This window comes from Miscanthus floridulus, chromosome 18, assembly GCF_019320115.1.
Source record: "Miscanthus floridulus cultivar M001 chromosome 18, ASM1932011v1, whole genome shotgun sequence".
Lineage (NCBI taxonomy): Eukaryota > Viridiplantae > Streptophyta > Magnoliopsida > Poales > Poaceae > Miscanthus > Miscanthus floridulus.
In genome coordinates, this window is record NC_089597.1 from 128,226,506 (window position 1) to 128,244,244 (window position 17,739).

The 17,739-nt window shown below is 45.2% G+C and overlaps 1 protein-coding gene and 1 non-coding gene across 2 annotated transcripts; both read right to left on the minus strand.

Moving 5' to 3' along the window:
* Positions 1–4,751: 4,751 nt before the first annotated feature.
* Positions 4,752–5,830, minus strand: LOC136522530 (21 kDa protein-like). The gene has a single exon (XM_066516344.1). It carries the CDS (start codon positions 5,638–5,640, stop codon positions 4,984–4,986), a length of 657 nt encoding a protein of 218 aa, XP_066372441.1. The 5' UTR covers positions 5,641–5,830; the 3' UTR covers positions 4,752–4,983.
* Positions 5,831–12,598: 6,768 nt separating this feature from the next.
* On the minus strand, positions 12,599–12,705 carry LOC136524911 (small nucleolar RNA R71). The gene has a single exon (XR_010776259.1). It is a non-coding gene; the product is annotated as a small nucleolar RNA R71 (small nucleolar RNA).
* Between the last annotated feature and the right edge of the window lie 5,034 nt (positions 12,706–17,739).

Sequence of the window (17,739 nt, forward strand, 5' to 3'; positions counted from 1 at the left end):
ACAAGCGAAGATCTATGCACTTTATAGTTGACAATTTTTGCATTTGAAATCATCTATGCAAGAAAAATTACATTTGAATTTATCACACTTGAAATTCAAAATTTTGAAATGACCTCGATGGAGAAATAACCAATAACAAAGTTGTAGATCTCAAAATGTTATACAACTCTATAGTTAACAACTTTTTCATTTGGATTTATTTAGGGTCTCAAATACTCAATTCAAAACCGAATGAAGATAAAATGAGGAGGACCAATATCTCATATGTATAAACAAAAGTAACTTGTGGATGGAGTGGTTAGGGGAGATAAGCATACCGCATAAGGCCTGAGGTCATGGGTTTGACACCGCAGCATGCGCATTCCTCGATCGGAGCTCTGCCCAGTAGTTGTAGGAGCTCAGACGAGTTGACGATCGTCGTGGCGAGCTCATAGTGCTCACGATCACACGCGAAGGCGTGCGAAAAGGCGCTACTTACGATGATGACGTTGTTTGGTCCCGGCATCTTCAACTTGAGGTAGGTGTAGTTGGGGATTGCCATGAATCTTGCGTAGCATGGCCGCCCCAAGATGGCATGGTAGGACCCCGGAAAGTCCACCACCTCGAAGGTGAGGGCCTCCGAGCGGAAGTTAGCCCGGCCGCCGAACGTGATGGGTAGATCGATCTATCCGAGCGGGTATGCCTATGCTCCCGAGATTACCCCATGGAAGGGGGAGCCTGCTAGGTGGAGCTCTGACCAGGCGATGCGCATGGCATCGAACGTGTCAATGTATAGGATGTTGAGGGCGCTGCCCCCATCCATCAGCACCTTGGTGAGGCGCTTCTTGCAGACGATAGGGTCGACGATGAGTGGGTAGCATCCTGGTCTTGCGATGTGGGTGGGATGGTCTCTCTGATCGAAGGTGATAGGCGATTCCGACCAGTTGAGGAACGAGGGGACGGCCATCTCAGCGACGCATGCCTCTCGATAGCGGATCTTGTGCTGGCGCTTGGAACAGATGATGTCAGATCCACTGAACATCATGATGCACTCATCGGGCTCGGGGAAGCCATCTCCATCCTTGCCTACCGTGCCCCCCTTCTTGGCTGCTGCCTCCTTGCTGTCTCCCTCCTTTGGCCCGCCGACCTATCAGAGGAAGCGTTTGAGGAGCTCACATTCCTTGTAGAGGTGCTTGACGGGGTAGGCATGGTTGGTGCATGGACCATCCATGAGTTTGTTGAAGTGGTCAGGCAGTCCCTATTAGGGCTGCTTGGCCGTGCGATCAGTCATGGTGACCAGCGCAGAGCTGTCTGACCGGTGTTGATCTTTTTTGTTTTTCTTGCCCCTCTACGTGGAGGGGCCTTCGTCTAGGTCTGTGCACTTGGCTTTGACCTCGTGACGGCCTCTGTCGAAGACCGCTCTGACCGCCTCCTCGCTAGAGGCGTGGTTGGTGGCAACGTCGAGTAGGTCACGGGTGGTGTGGGGTTTCAAGCAACCAAGCTTGTGGATCAGGGACTCATAGTTCGTCCTGAAGAAGAACGCGCTGATAACGTCTGCATCGATGACATCGGGGATGGAGTTGCATCGCTGGGAGAACCTATGGATGTAATCCCGTAGGGACTCGTTGGGCTCCTGTTGATAGCTCTTGAGGTCCTAGGAGTTTCTCGGGCGGACGTACGTCCCCTAGAAATTCCTGACGAAGAACCTCTTGAGGTCCGTCCAGTTGCAAATGCTGTCATGCGGAAGGAATTCAAGCCATACCCAAACATGTTCCCCCACGCAAATGGGAAGGTATTGAATGATGAAATAGTCATCATCCACTCCTCTGGCCCGATAGGCGAGCCGGAAGTCTTCGAGCCAAATGCCTAGGTTGGTCTCCCTAGTGTATTTGGTGATGTTGGTGGGTGGCCAGAAACACTGCGGGAATGGTGCTCTTTAGATACGCCGGCTGAAGGCCCGTGGCCCTGGGCCCTCTAGGCTAGGGCTCCAGTCGTCTGGCCGATGACCGTGCCTAGGGCATGTCTCACCAATTCCCTCGATGGTTTGGTCGAGGTCTGTGTCACCTACTGCCGTACGGTGGACATTGTTATCGTGTCAAGCCCGACGCCAGTCGTTGATGATGCTGCGAGCGTCCTGGTACAGATCGGGCGAGCGAATGGAGTGATCCGTCTGGTGCGTCCTCGTCCCCCCGATGGGGAGAGAGGGCACGGGTCGGAGTCACGACGCAGAGCTTTCCGCCTATTGGACGGTGGTGGCTTCTACTAGAACCCGGAGGTTCCGATAGACTACCCGCTCCTGGGGGTCGGTGGGCTCGGGAACGCCACGTAGAAGCATTGCCGCAGCGATGATGTTCTAGCCAGCCCAGGCGAATTGAGGGAGATCATTCCCCCCGTTCATGATGTCATGTTGGACCTGACGAGCACGACCCCGAGCGCCGCCCGTCAGGCCCTGCGCATGGGGCGCAACGGGCTGTACTGACGGCGCCAGCTGGTTCTGTCGTTGTTGTCGTAATTCCTCGGCGTGTGCTTGCGTAGACACGAGGGCCCCCACACGCGGGTCTGGAGGGGTGTGAGTTTGCGCAGACTCTGCAACCACCGGTGGCTGTCCCAAAGCGTCCGCCATAGTGCACTCCCGGGACGGATGGTGGCGGGGTGCCACGTCACCGATGCTGGAACCGTCGCTCTTGCCCTCACCATTCGAGAGTTTGTGGGAAATGGCAGGAACGCAGCCTGCCATTCCCATGAACTCGGACATGAGGGGGGATGGTGCCAGCATCCTTCGGAGCCCCCGAGCGTTTGAGCAGAGAGTTTGCTCGGAATGAAGCACAGATGCCACGTCGTCGAAGTCGATGGAGGACGTCTCCCCGACGGGTGCCGGGTCGCGGGTCTCCTCGTGGAGGTGGAGTACGCCAAGTCGGTCGGCGACGAAGTCTAGGCTTCCGAAGAGGAAGACCTGGGATGGCTCAAAGACGGGTGGAACCCACATCTTGACGAGCGATAGTGCGGGAAAGTCTGACGAGCCGAAGCGAATCGTATCGCCCGAGCCCGCCACGGCGGGGGTGGCGGAAGAATGGGCCATCCGATGACAAAAAAAGTGTTGAACGTACAACATCTTCCCCACGGACGGCGCCAACTGTCGGTGCAGAAAGTGACAAACTAGTGAATATTTATAGTTTTGTTGTACGTTGTGATCGGAGGTGGCCTAGCACTCAATGACACAGGATTTATACTGGTTCGGGCAACATGCCCTACGTCCAGTCGAGGTCAATCGGTGACTTTATTCCTGAGCCCAGGTGCTCGAAATTTGCAGTGGGGTTACAAACAGGAAGGAGAAAGATGGGGTGTACAAGAGGTCCGGTCGGCTCCGACCAGAAGGGCCGAGAGTGACAGGAACTTCGTTATGAGCTAAGTGTTCAAGCGGATGCTTGAGGTCTGAACCTAGTGGTTCTGTGATTGTGAGCTATCGATCTAAGGAACTCTAGCCTACTGGAATCGGTCTCTCTTTATTGGAGGGAGCGCATCCCCTTTTATAGATGAAGGGGACGACTTTACAAGTAAGAGAGTGAGGGTACGTATGCTGCCGAGCCTTGTTGCCCACGCCTACCGAGCCTTGTTTCCCACACCGACGGGTACAAGATAGTGGTAGGCGCCTACAACACTGTTGCTGTCACTGTAGAATGTCAGATGCACACGGGAGGTCGTGCTGCCTTTTTCAGGGATGGTGGACGTCGGTACCTGCAAATACTGTTTGATGCCTAGAGGCATGTGAGGAGTCGCGCTATGTTCACCCGGTACGGTAAATCCTGGTGCCCATACCGCTATCGATGTTCAGAGACACGTGGGGGTCTTAGCGTATGGGAGTTTTAGTGGCCCCTACAATACTGTAGAGGGAGATGTCGGCGCCTACAATACTGTTTGTGTCAGGTGGCTGCAGAGTACTGTTCTGTGTAGGGTATGGTCCCTGTTACAGTGGTTTTGACGTGTGAGCCTTGCCTTGCCTTTCTCCGCACGTCTTCTGGTTCTTACCGAGCGGGCGTCCCCGATCGGATGGCTCCAGTCGGCTCTGAGTGCGCCGGTCGGAGAAGAGGAGTGAGCAGGGTTCCTACGAGCACCGGTCGGAGGGACGCGGGGTCGGAGTCGGAAGTAGGGCTCGGGACAGGCCTTTCGATCGAAGAGGCCGTCTGGAGGAGGCTGAAGCCCGAATCGAGCGCTCCGGTCGGAAAGGTGGGCCAAAGTTGCCGACGAGCGGGCGTTGCTCTTCTTGGGCCTGGCCTTCCGGTCGGTTGCTGGACCGTTCCTTTGCCCTGTTGTTTTTAGACTCTTGGGCCAAGCCTTGTCGCAGAAGCCGGTTCCCGAGAAACCTCGAGTTTATGAACCCGACAAAACTATTGGAAAAGCAAGAAAGAGGAGCAGCTGGCAGATGATTGTGCACCATATGTTGAGACATTTGACCTGGGGCTTTCGTGTAGGGTCGCTGGCACTTGCAAATTGGAACAGCTGCAACTTTAGTGCATGTTTTAGGATGCAATCAGGCTATGTTTAGGCTCAAGTAACCTAAACTGAAAAAAAGAGAGAAATTCTTCAACGCTTTCATCTGTACTATCTCATTTCTTACTCAGTTTTCCAAAAAGGTATAATAATTCCAGGTCTGGTCAAAATTAAACCATCTTAAATTGAACTAAATTTATAGAAAAACGATATCAAAATTATCGTCTTTATTAATAGTATCCGTCTGAAAAGATCCTACAAATAAACCGTTTGAGGCATCAGCCTTAGCAAAAACGTTGTTCCGTGAACAATAATATGAATGTTAATGATGACACTTATTTTAGTGTACATACTGCACGTTCTCAGTGTACATCTTACACGACCAAGCATAAGCAGGGGCAACACGTGGAAAGCTGAACTAATACGTACTACTGAACCGACGCACCGAAGTATAATACGTGTATGTGGGCTAGTAGCGAGGGCTATTTAGGCCTAGGCCTGGGCCTGGGCCATGGGCTAGTAGCCTGGCCCGACCTTGTTGACGAGGGCGAGCGCGTTGCTGGTGACCTGCGCCACCTCGACGACCTTGCCGCGGATGGCGGCGCGCGTGCCAGCGTCGACGGCGCGGGAGGAGAGGCCATCGAGGCAGGTGTTCTCGTCGGTGAGCGCGGCGCTGCACCAGGTCTGCACGTTGCTGAGGTGCCACTTGAACGCGGGCGTCCCGGCCCGGGACATCCCGGCGCCGCCCATCTCCTGCGCCGCGTCGCGGAGGTGGCCCACGCTGTCCGCCAGGTTCTCCAGGCAGTCGCGCACGGGCCCGGCAGCGGACGACGACGGCGCGCCGCCCTTCCTCGCAGCGCCCTTCTTGTGGCCGGAGCCGCCGGAGCCGGAGCCGGAGCCGCAGAGGCGACCCACGTAGGCCGACGCGGCGCGCGCGCGGTCCGCGCTCACGGACAGCGCGGCGCGCGCCAGCTCCCGCGGGCTCCGCGGCGGCGGGGAGCCCCCGTATGACGCCAGGCTCTGCTCGCACACCGACGGGTACTGCGTCGCGCGGCACGACCTGCGGACGAAGTCGCTCGGCGCCGGCGAGGCGGCCGCCGCGGCCAGGAGCGCTGCTGCAACGGCGGCGAGCAGCAGGAGGAGGGGAGCGGCGCTACTGCCCGGGCGAGCCATGATTACTGAGCTGGTGGCCTGGTGCGGCTGTCCGGCGAGTGTGCAGTGCAGCAGGCTCACGGAGTCACAGTGGAGAGCGCTCTGGCTCTTGGCTGCTTCGCTTGAATGATTGAATGGCTTTTGTAATCACCCACCCAGCCGTGTCTCCTTTTATATAGGGAGATTTGGAAACTTGTGCAAATTTCCGAGACGATTTTTTTAAAAAAACTTTTGGATGTATTGGTATTGTATTTCTTTGATTTTGGATTTCTGCTTTTGGGCTTGGACCATCAACCATGCATCATGCATGGAGAAAATGGTATAAATCCGAGGTGGGAAAAGGGATATTTGTCTCGAAAAATACTAATAAGGAAGAGAGAGGTCGGCGTGTGAATGTGTGATCACGTGATGGGGCTGCTGTTTCCTTGTCGGCCTACCTGGACCCGGGATCTGGAGGGGAGAAGGTGTGATGGTAATGGACCATTTAATGCTGGCGGCATTTTACATACTGAAAGCTCATCGTCATCATCATTTGTTCAGGCAACATTAGTTCAATTGTCACTGATATCTTCATGCTGTAGCAACGGTTTACCTTAAGCAGGGCCTGTAATGTCGTAATGCAATGTTGGATCATTGAGGATTATATTAGTCGAGTAGCAGTTGTTTAGCTGGCAACATCACAATCTATGCGAGTAATTGGTACTAGTCCTATATGAAGGAAAAGCAAGCTACAGTGTAGTACTACATTGAAGGATAATTGGTACTAGTCCTATATGAAGGAAAATGAAGCAACATTAATTATAGTACTACATTGAAAACAGTCTTTGCAAGTAATTGCAATGCTGGTACAATTGCCTGAATGGTTGCATATGGCCTAATAACGTTCGGTCCACAGCCACACACGCCCTATCTTGCCCGAGCAATTCCTAACACCATCGTGGGTTCTGCCGGCCGGCCACACACAAGACACAACACACCGAACGAATTTCTTCAACGCTCTTGCTCTTTTTTAAACTGGAATTCCACCCACTTTCATGCAGAACCGGTTAGAATACCAATTGTTACGCATTATTAGTCAAATGCTTCACGCGGATCTGGACGCTTTTGGTGACTTCTGTTGACCTGTAGTACCTGCCCAACAATGTACCACTAGTACAGTTGTCTGAATTACTCCTCTGTCTCATAAAAAAAATAAAAATCTCAAATTTCGAGGCTAAATTGGTGGAGATGTAAAATTGCGTATGTACCCCTGCTACATTCTAGAGAGTTTCATAGAAGTAATCTTCGTATATAGAGAATTCTCCACTAGTTCAAAATATTTTACATTATCCAATGCCATGAGTCATAGGGTGAGTTTTTTTATTGGGTGGGTCTCATTTAAAAAAGCCGGTCAAAACACAGAATTATGTTCTTTTTGAGATGAGATTTGAATCTAGGATATACGTTCTTGTTGGGAGGAGTGAGTATATTCATGATGTCTCTCTGGCTAAGGACCGTCGTCTCAGTCGCGCATCTTTTCTGCTATCGTTGACGAACGCTGCTGCCGGGAACGGTACGTGAGCTAGCTTCCCTGTTACCGGTAATCTTTGGCAAGAAACAACGGGGCTAGTACTGCAAAGTGCTACTAGTCTTGGCTCCATCTGCATGTCGACTGGTATTACGTACTCCACCCAGCAGGCAGTCGCACAGTTTCCGGCGCCGAACCTGCAACGAGGTAGTAGTACGCGTACTGAATGCTGACGAGCCTAGGACACCATCTCTTCTCCGATATTGTCATGTAAGGCTGTGTTTAGTTTTCAAAAGGTTTTTCAAAAAGTGCTACAATATTCATCACATCAAATCTTGCGATACGTGCATAGAGTATTAAATGTAGACGAAAAAAAACTAATTGCACAGTTTGGTTGGAAATCGCGAGACAAACGTTTTGAACATAATTAATCCATGATTGAACACTAATTGCCAAATAAAAACAAAAGTGCTATAATAGCCAAATTTCTAAATTTCGCAAACTAAACACAGCCTAATCTAACATCTGTCGTTTTCAGCATGCACCAACGGCAGCAGAATCTGAAAGGGCTGGAGGTTTGGGTTTGCGTTAGGGCCTGTTTAGTTGCCAATTTTTTTGTTGCGCAGTATTCGTCACATCGAATTTTGCGGCACATGTATGGAGTACTAAATGTAGACGAAAAAAAACTAATTGCACAGTTAGGTGAGAAATCGCGAGACGAAACTTTTGAACCTAATTAGTCCATAATTAGACACTAATTGCCAAATACAAACGAAAATGCTACGGTTGCCAAAATACAAAAAAAAAAAAATTTGGATCTAAACGGAGCCTTAGATCGAGTTTGCCGCGCCAATCACGTGACCCTGCTGCTTTCGTCTCTCCCACAGCACAGGCACTGCACAGCCAGACCCGCAGGCCAGGTACAGACCAGCCACAGCCTGGCTGACCCGGTACAAGGTCCCTTGTTTGTTTGGTATGTACCAAACTGATTAGGCCCAAAGGCCTCGCTTGGCTTACCTTGTAATCTATATTATTTAGCTTAGTTTTTTAGTTAGGATAATATTTTTCTCTCACAACAATTTAGCCAGAATAGTATTTTTCAGCCAATTCAGCCAAGTTTCAGCAAATCGAATGGAGCCAAAGAAGATTGTGTTTGATTCCACAGCTGGGAGCCAGGCCCAAGGCCAACTATCACCAACTGTCAATCTGGGATCTTAGTTTGATCCCCGGCCAGGCCAGCAACCATGGAGAGCAGCCAACAGAAATCAACAGATAGAAGATAGATAAGAGTAATCCAACATCACATAACCAATAGGCCTCAGACTAATTAGGTAAATAAGCATGGAGTCATAGATGCTCTAACTTTATAAAAATACCAATGAAGCAAGACAAAATAACAACATCAGCAGCCTAATCAGTAATAAGCCGTCCTTGAACAACACAAAGGAGATAGGTAACGTAAATGGAAGACAGAAATCAGTAAGACACAGTAGCAGCCCATCCATCATGTAGTTCTAGTCATCATAGGCCTAAGTGGGGCAGTCGTAGCTGCCAGTTTTGCCCCCTTCATCCATAGTCCAACCACCAAGAAAACAAGTGAGGTGATTAACACCTTCTTTCACCAACCAGCCTTACCATTATCATCAGAAGGAGGAATGATTGGAGCAAAAGCATCATGAGAGACAGGATCAGGGGGGAGGTGCTACTCCATGAGATGGATGGACATCTCTCATGGCTGCCCGAAAATCTCTAACAGCCTGTTCATAGTTGCTATACTTCTTGTATATAGCATTTCTCACCCCCAAGAACATACTTACTGCACTCCTGCCAACTCAGGTAAATCCCAGGGGCCTTCCCATTGAAAACAACATAGTACGCTACCATTTATGTGAAATGAAATAGTGGTTTGGCCTCAATCAAATGTAAAGCATGAAACTAGCCATGAGTGTGGAACTTAAAGATCTACGGTTTGCGGTGAAACAAATCATTGATCTTAAGTCCCCCACTGATGACCAGCATCATCAAGTTCATATGTAAGAGAATTGACATCACAGGCATTGTAATAAAAGGTTGCCCTCAGCTTTAGAATATGGTGGTGTTCTTTCAGTTCAAATCATTAGTGGCTGCCATAGAAAATAAAAACCAGTAGTGCAGCAAATCTAAGCTCATGGCTGCCATGGAATCCATGTGCACATCCATACACTGCCATCAACACAAGAAAGAAGATGCTGTTGCTAGGGTATGGATGTGTCACATGGATGTGATGACATACATGACAAATCAGAATAATCAAGTAAACAGGGCATGCACCAAACAAGTGCAAATCCAGGGTCATGACTGCCATCGAACCCTATTGTGCACATCCATTCACTGCCATCAGCATAAGATACAAGTTGTTCATAAGTGAATGGATGGACACACATAGGGTTCCATGGCAGTGATGAAAAACATGAAAAACCAATTAAACAAGGTAGCCACCTCATGAATATGTTGTTTGCATCATAGGCCTTATAGATTTCCCATAGTTACCACCAATCAAAAGAAACAAAACCAACAGGTCATAAGTAACAGACATAAGCTTTGGCCATGGGACACAGCTATGCAACAGCAGCATCATCATTCATCTATGCTGCTACCACTGTATGGCTGAGTTTCATGGCCAAAGATAAGATAACAGTGACAGATGATGTAGTAAATGGAGCCAAAAAGAACAGAATCCAATAGAAATAAAAGAAACCATGAACAGTACCAAATAGAGCAGCCAATAGAGGCCACTAATAGCGCATTATAGATACTAGTAGAGCCTCACACATGTAGGCTCAAATAAGGTCCATCTTGCTTAATGTTACCTATAGTCATCCACCCTCCAACTACACTAACCCAAAAGGACATGTGTGAATCAGCCAACTAAGCTGCACAAAAGCTGCACCTAGGTGTGTACAAAAGGTAAGAGAGTGGATGAGGGACGTGGAGGAACTATACATCTCAACAGTCAACCCCCTCTTTTCCTTGTAGTCCTAAGTGGATAGAACTACATATAGTAGTTCTTGGCAAGGTAGTTCCTCAGCCAATTGTTCCTATGGCTGATTGCTATCTTCACAAAGCCTATGGCAATGCCTTGTTTTCTAGCAGGTAGGTGTAGGCAACAATGAGGGCTTCAATGATGAAGGCCTGCATCTCCATGACTGCAAGATAGAGGTTAGGATCTATATGTGCAACACATGTCTCCCTGTTGATGCTAGTTAACAACCAATATAAATCGTCAATTAAACATGCATAAAGGCATAAATATAATCACTAATGAAGGTTTAGGGGTTTAAACTAATAAATTCCACGGTTTTTGGTGAATCTATGTTTCCAGCAGGGTTTAATCAGAAAATCACCAAGGTGGACCTAATCGTCAAAGGAAAATACAGAGTTTCGCCGTGGTACCTACGTGAGAAGACTCTAGAAGGGTCCAAAAGCCACGTCACCGAAGTGGAGGGCCACCCCTTGACAGGTGGGGCCGCCAGCCCCCCTGGGCCCACCTATTAGCCAGCTTTGTATGGCGGTCTCCCACCACCCTTGAGGATGCATCTAGGCCGTTGCTTAAGTCGGTTTGATCCAAGGGCTCACATTGGACCCTTAGGGCTATATAATCCAGCCCCTGCCTCCCCAGAAATCAGAAGTCATCAAGTCATTTGAGAAGACAGAAACCCTAATATCCTCAGAGCTCCTCCTCCTTCGTAGCATAGCTAGTTAGGATAGATCTAGAGGGAGGCAAGCAGGACTTCGCTTAGATTCCTGATCTTGTCAAGAGCGTGGTTTGGTATAAACTTTGTACTCCTCTCTGTTTTGTTTCTCCATTATTTTTATATGCTAGTTACAATTGTTATGACAATCTTAGTGTTCATCTTATTCATGTTCTTCATTATGATGTTTAACGTCTACTTTGATTATATATTTAGTATAGCTAGTTTATGATTGTGTTTATGCATAAGTTCGTATAATGCTCATTCTGATGTACACAAGGTGGGTGGTCGACATTGTATAAGCGTGGTGCTTATACATTGTTTACCTATGGATACACCCTATATTCTGGTTCATGTGGTAGATCGCGGATATGACACTCCTATTAAGTTCTTTGTAGTCCACTCCCTGAATATAGGTGCAAGTAGGGTCCGATTACGAAGGTAGAACGAGCTCTACCCTCAATCTTCCTTAGTAATATCCCTTAGGTGTAGATATGATGATGATCTTAGCCATGATTACTAGGTGTAATTGCACTAATCAAATATATACTTTGACTTGTAATTAAGAATGACTTAGGAATTATTTCTCTAATATTCTACCTAACCATGCTAATGCTATAGAAAGGAGTACTCTAAGTGATTTATCATTATCATTACTTATCATATATATATATGTATGTATATATATCTTATCCTATGACTTAATCCTGTTGTGAGTAGAATATTGGCTATATTTTATTTCTCCTTCAATAGTATAAGTTATCAATATATATCCATGCTAGACCTTCCTAGTGGTAAAAATATAAATACCGATACCTAGAATAATCTTGGGTAAAATGCTACAATGGTATATTATCTGTGCGCTTGCGGATACTTTTGGTTCATAGATTTATATATATTCTCTCTAGTCACATAATTAATAAAGAACCTCTTAGTGTTTTTGTAGTAGTAATACTATGTAGTACCAACAAATATCTCTGCATCAACACTAGGGATAACAGCCTAGTAAAGTTAGGGATATAGGTTTATGATAGGTGACTAAGAACTTCAAACAAGTGACACGTCAAGAAATACCAACAAGCATTTTTGGCGTTGTTGTCGGGGAAGGTAACTAGGCAAAGGAAGTATTGATAAACTTATACTTATTGATGTGATCGAGGAAAACCATTGACCTCTGCTCGAGCAGGATAACCCTTGTTTTGTCTACTTTTGTATCCTATGCAGGGTAATGTATGACCAATTTTGACCTTCCGACAAACTACATTGAAGATCCAGAAGCATTAATCAGGAAGACCAGAGCTAAGCTCAAGAAAGTCTTAGCGTTAAAGTCAGAAGACAACCATATAAGGTGAAGCTTAACACCAGAATTTGAAGCCATGACTAACAGGACTTTCTGTGAATTCTCTGCTCTAACTATGACCAACATTCGTACTGGACCGACAGTCAATGTCAAAGATAATGGATTCGAGCTCAAGCTAGCTCTCATCAACATGGTGCAAGCAAACCAGTTTTGTGGAAAGGCAAATAAAGATGCAAGTGCACATCTCCAACACTTCCTAGAGATTTGTAGCACCTTCACCATCAAAGGAGTAACCCAAGATGCCATACTACTTCGCCTTTTCCTATTTTCACTCTTGGGGAAGGAAAGCAGTGGTTCTACGCTAATAAAGATAGAAATACTACATGGGATAACTTCTCCACCGCCTTTCTAGCAAAGTTTTTTCCCACGGGCAAGACCAATGTTCTGCGTGGGAGAATCTCAAGCTTTCAGCAACAACATGATGAATCGGTCCCTAAGGCATGGGAATGCTTTCAAGATTATATTGTGGAATGCCCTCATCATGGGATGGAAAATTGTCTACTCATGCAGACTTTCTACCATGGATTGACCAATAGTACCCGTGAGACTATAGATGCTGCTGCTGGAAGTGCATTCCTATCACTCACCATACCAGATGCAACCACTCTTGTGGAGAAGATGGCCTCCAACCAAGGCTAAAATGAAGGATGTGGTCAAACCCACAAAAGAGGTGGAGGTATACATCAACTCAAGAAAGTAGACATGCTATCTGCCAAGATGGACCTGCTGATGAAGAAGCTTGAAGATCGAGCTAATGAGAAGCAAGAAGTCATGCACATTCATGATTCTTGCATGACATGTGAAGTATGTGGCAACACTGGGCATTCAAGGAATAGCTGTCCTGAAACCCAAGAGGATGTGAACTTTGTCAACAACAATTACTATCGCCCTCAGCAGAATCAAGGATGGAACCAGCAACAAAGGCCGAACTACCAAGGTAATTATTAAGGTAACTATCAAGGTAATAATTATAATAACTTCAATCAATCACCCTTGAGAGAATTAATTGCTAGTCAATCCAAAATTATGGAGGGATTATCTAGAAAGGTAGCTTCCAATAATAAAATTCTAGAGAATATAAATAATAGAATGGATAGCTTTCCTAAGCACCACTAAAGCCATCATCTACGCGGACAGTGCCAAGATCTGTTTCACAATCAAGGATAGAAAGAAGAAGTTTTCTTTCAAGAATCGTATCTTGTAATCTCCCGGACATCCACAGACGCCATATTTGCCCTAAGTGAGAGCAGTGACCAAGAAGAAGAACATTAGGAGAAGAAGGAAGAACACAGCCAGGAAACCACATGAAGAGACAATCAACATGATCAACACACTCCGATCAGAGTACGACCACCTCCTCGCTTCACCATTCCTTGCTAAGAAGGATGATCCTGGTGTACTAACGATTGAGTGTACCATTCGACAAAGAATATTCCACAAAATCTTCTGCAACATTGGATCGGGGGTCAACATAATGTCCAAGGTAACGTATGAATATTTATTCAGTGATGAACCTTTGTTCCCTACATATATGCAATTATAGATGGCAGACCAATCAATCTGATTCCTAGAGGGGATAGCAAAAGATATTATGGTAAGAATACATAATCACTATGCCCATGCCGACTTCATGGTTCTAGACATGGGTGAAGAAGAAGATGATACACCCATCATTCTTGGAAGACCGTTCCTCAACACCACCAACGCAATCATCTATGTCGGATCTGGACAAGTCTACTTCCAATTCTCTAGAGAAAAGGTATGCTGTTATTTTAATAGTTACACTACTTATGAGCAGCCAAAGAAGTCCCGTTCCAAGAGGAGACATCGATCATCCTGAAACCAGAAGAATCAATCTCCAAAGAATGAATGGGAGGAAGATAAGGAGCCTAAAGGAGTTGTAAAAGATGAACCCGCTCCGCCAAAGTCAAGTCCATAGACCAAGTAGGTGTGGAAGGAGAAGGTAACATCGTCACCAGAGTCACAAGAGGCACAATCATCAGAGTCTCCATCGCCGGGACCAGATGATGCACCCGTAAAGTAAATGACTCTTCTCCAGCCAATTCCTGTCCGGAGGACTTAAAAATCTGAACCCTGGCCGTGAGGTAACATCGGTAGTTATCCATATTTACTTTTTAGCATTGCATGAATTATTTTTCACTTTAGCATATTTACTTTTCTGCATTAGCATTGCATTTAGAAAAGGAAAAATAAAAAGTTCCATTACTGCATTACATCATTGCACCAAAAAATCCTAAGCCCATGTGAATAAATCTGCGGTGTGTAAACACCCATGAGAAATTCACTGTGGTGGCATAAAAATAAACATGCATACATACTTCTTTCTGCATTATATAAATAAGAAAATCCAAAAATATATTAATAGACATCCTGTTAGAACTTTGTCAATTAGGAAATCTGTCTAACGTCCAAGGACAATAAATCTCTGAATGGCTAACCGCTAACCCCTTATCTTAATCCATGCCATGAGTTTTTGGTGTTCTTGTTGGAGTATTTTGCAGGATGATCAAAAGTAAAGCCATCCATCTAAAGTACATTTTTCCGAGTCACTGCTACACCCGCTACATGAGGAAAACAACTTCTGGAAGGATGAGAGAGATTTTAAGAAAGACCACAACAACGTCCAGCTTGGGGGAGGAGCATCCCCCATGTATCTAGCTAAGTATTTCTTTTCCCTTTTCGATTTTATTATCTTTGAGTTTTTTATATATTTGCTAAAGTCATAAAAAGATGCATAACAAACAAAAACAAAATAAAAGTTTTTCTTAGCTATATATATATATAATAGTAAGGTGCGATCTTAAGAATGAAACCAAAATAAAACTATGTGTCTAGTTTTCTATTTTTAAGAGTTAAATAAAAGGACTCTAAGGATAATCTCTTGCAATAGAAATGATGACTAGTTGCTCTATTGTGATTCCTTTCAAGTACCTAGTTTTTAGCCTTGAATTCTCCCGAGTTTTGGATATGACTGTTTTGATATAAGAATTTGCTCTAAACTTGAAACTTGTGGGTAGCATATGCTTGATCTAAGTCTAGGTAATTGACGGATATGATATAAGAAGGTCTGAGCTGATGTTTATCTTGTTCCTAGTGATACTAAAGTTCTAGAGATTTATCTTTTAAAAAAATAAAAATCTTACATGATGAGCTCCTGTATGACAAAGCTTGAATTCCTACCAGAGCCATATATGATATTTAGATTAGAAAAACTTTCACTCATATATGCTGCTTGTTTTGCATTGAGTTTAGTCAAGCTTTGTAGATGCCTTATGAGAGGTTTGTCATGCTCTTAAAATCAAGATCACGTACACACCACCTAATTATGCACTACTCCTACACTAGGAGTAGGCACAACAACATGCCATTCCATTTAGATCCACCCAAAAATGTTTTACTCCTACACTGGAAGTGAACACCAAAAATATTCTTCATAGATATCCACCAAATAAATACTCCAGGTTCTTCTTGCTATCTCTCAAAAGTTTTCGTTGCAGAAAAAGAAGCATGTGGCTATGCAAAAGTTATTCATAAAAAAAGAGATGGAAAAAATGGACAAGTGTTCAAGATATTAAAAACAATGGGTACTCAGATGCCCACCTGAAAAAAGAAAAAAAAGAAGATGAATAAGATGGCCCCTGTTTTCTTGTAAAGTTATTTCAAAGTTCCAGAAAGAGAGATATATTTTCAAGGAGCATAGTAGAATTGAGTTAGCCACCATATACATCCATACACATGCACATCTTGATTTGATTGTATGACTCAACTCTCTTTGGATCCAAGGTTTGACTTTACAATATATGTATTGCAAGTGTGCTCTTTTATGCTTTCTCCACTCCTATGAGCTCCACATAAGCCTTAGATGTAGGAAGAGAAAGGCATAACACCACTATTGTCTTGGTGAGGATCCATAAATATCACATATATTGAGAGACTTGAGAGTGTCATACAATAGGAAGCTCTGAGTTTTATTTTGAAAATCTATAAAAACTCTGGAGTAATGGTTGAGCAAAGAACTTGAGACATAGTGCTTGACTTGATCATTTTATCTTTCAATTGCTCAAGACTCAAGTAAAGGCTGAGAAGCCCCATGGTTGAAGGTAATATGGGTAAGTTTGAAAGTCAGATCGATTTATTCTAATCCGGAGAGAAATTCTTGTTTGAACGCATGTATACTTTTGGGGAGTTGCTTCAATGTTTTCAAAATCCTTAAACTCCAGATTCTATTTAATAAGTTTAGTTTTGCTAAGGGACTAGCAAAAGGTAAGCTTGGAAGAGTTGTTGATGGTAGTTCACAACTAATATAAACCATCAATTAAACATGTATAAGGGCATAAATATAATCACCAATGAAGGTTTAGGGATTTAAACTAATAAATTCCATGAGTTTTGGTGAATCTGTATTTTCAGCAGGGTTTAATCAGAAAACCACCAAGAAGGACCTAATTGTCAAAGGAAAATATGAAGTTCCACTACGGTACCTACGTGGGTAGACTCTAGAAGGGTCCAAAAGCCATGTCATCGAAGCAGAGGGCCACCCCCTGATAGGTGGGGCCGTCCAGCACCCCTGGGCCCACCTACTAGCTAGCTTTGCATGGTGGTCTCCCACCACCTTTGAGGATGCATCTAGGTCGTTGCTTAAGTTGGTTTGATCCAAGGGCTCACATTGGACCCTCAGGGCTATATAATCCAGCCCCTACCTCCCCCAGGAATCAGAAGTCATCAAGTCATTTGAGAAGACAGAAACCCTAATCTCCTTAGAGCTCCTCCTGCTCTGTAGCATAGCTAGTTAGGATAGATCTAGAGGGAGGCAAGTAGGACTTCGCTTGGATTTCTGATCTTGTCAAGAGCGTGGTTTGATATAAACTTTGTACCCCTCTCTCTTTTGTTTCTCTGTTATTTTTATATGCTAGTTACAATTGTTATGACAATCTCAGTGTTCATCTTATTCATGTTCTTTATTATGATGTTCAACGTCTACTTTGATTATATATTTAGTATAGCTAGTTTATCATTGTGTTTATGCATAAGTCGTATAACGCTCACTCTAATGTACACGGGGTGGGTGGTCAACATTGTGTAAGCATGGTGCTTATATGTTGTTTACCTACGGATACACCTTATATTCTAGGTCATGTGGTAGATCGCGGATGTGACACTCCCGTTGAGTCCTTTATAGTCCACTCCCCGAATATAGGTGCAAGTAGGGTCCGATTATGAAGGTAGAATGAGCTCTGCCCTCAATCTTCCTTAGTAATATCCTATGGCAGAACTATCTAAAATAGTACACTTTCGGAGGTGCTCGTCTTCCACCCGACACTAAGCACCCCAAAAGCTAGCTACATCGGATGGTTCTGTCGAGCACACCCCAAGGGAGAACTCAAATAATCCATGTTTTTTTCTCTAGGATCCAATAATGAGAACAAGTTTACAATACTTAGTCCATTTCATACAACAAGAGTTCTCAGAAATACATTATTACAATACCAAGTTTAGAATGT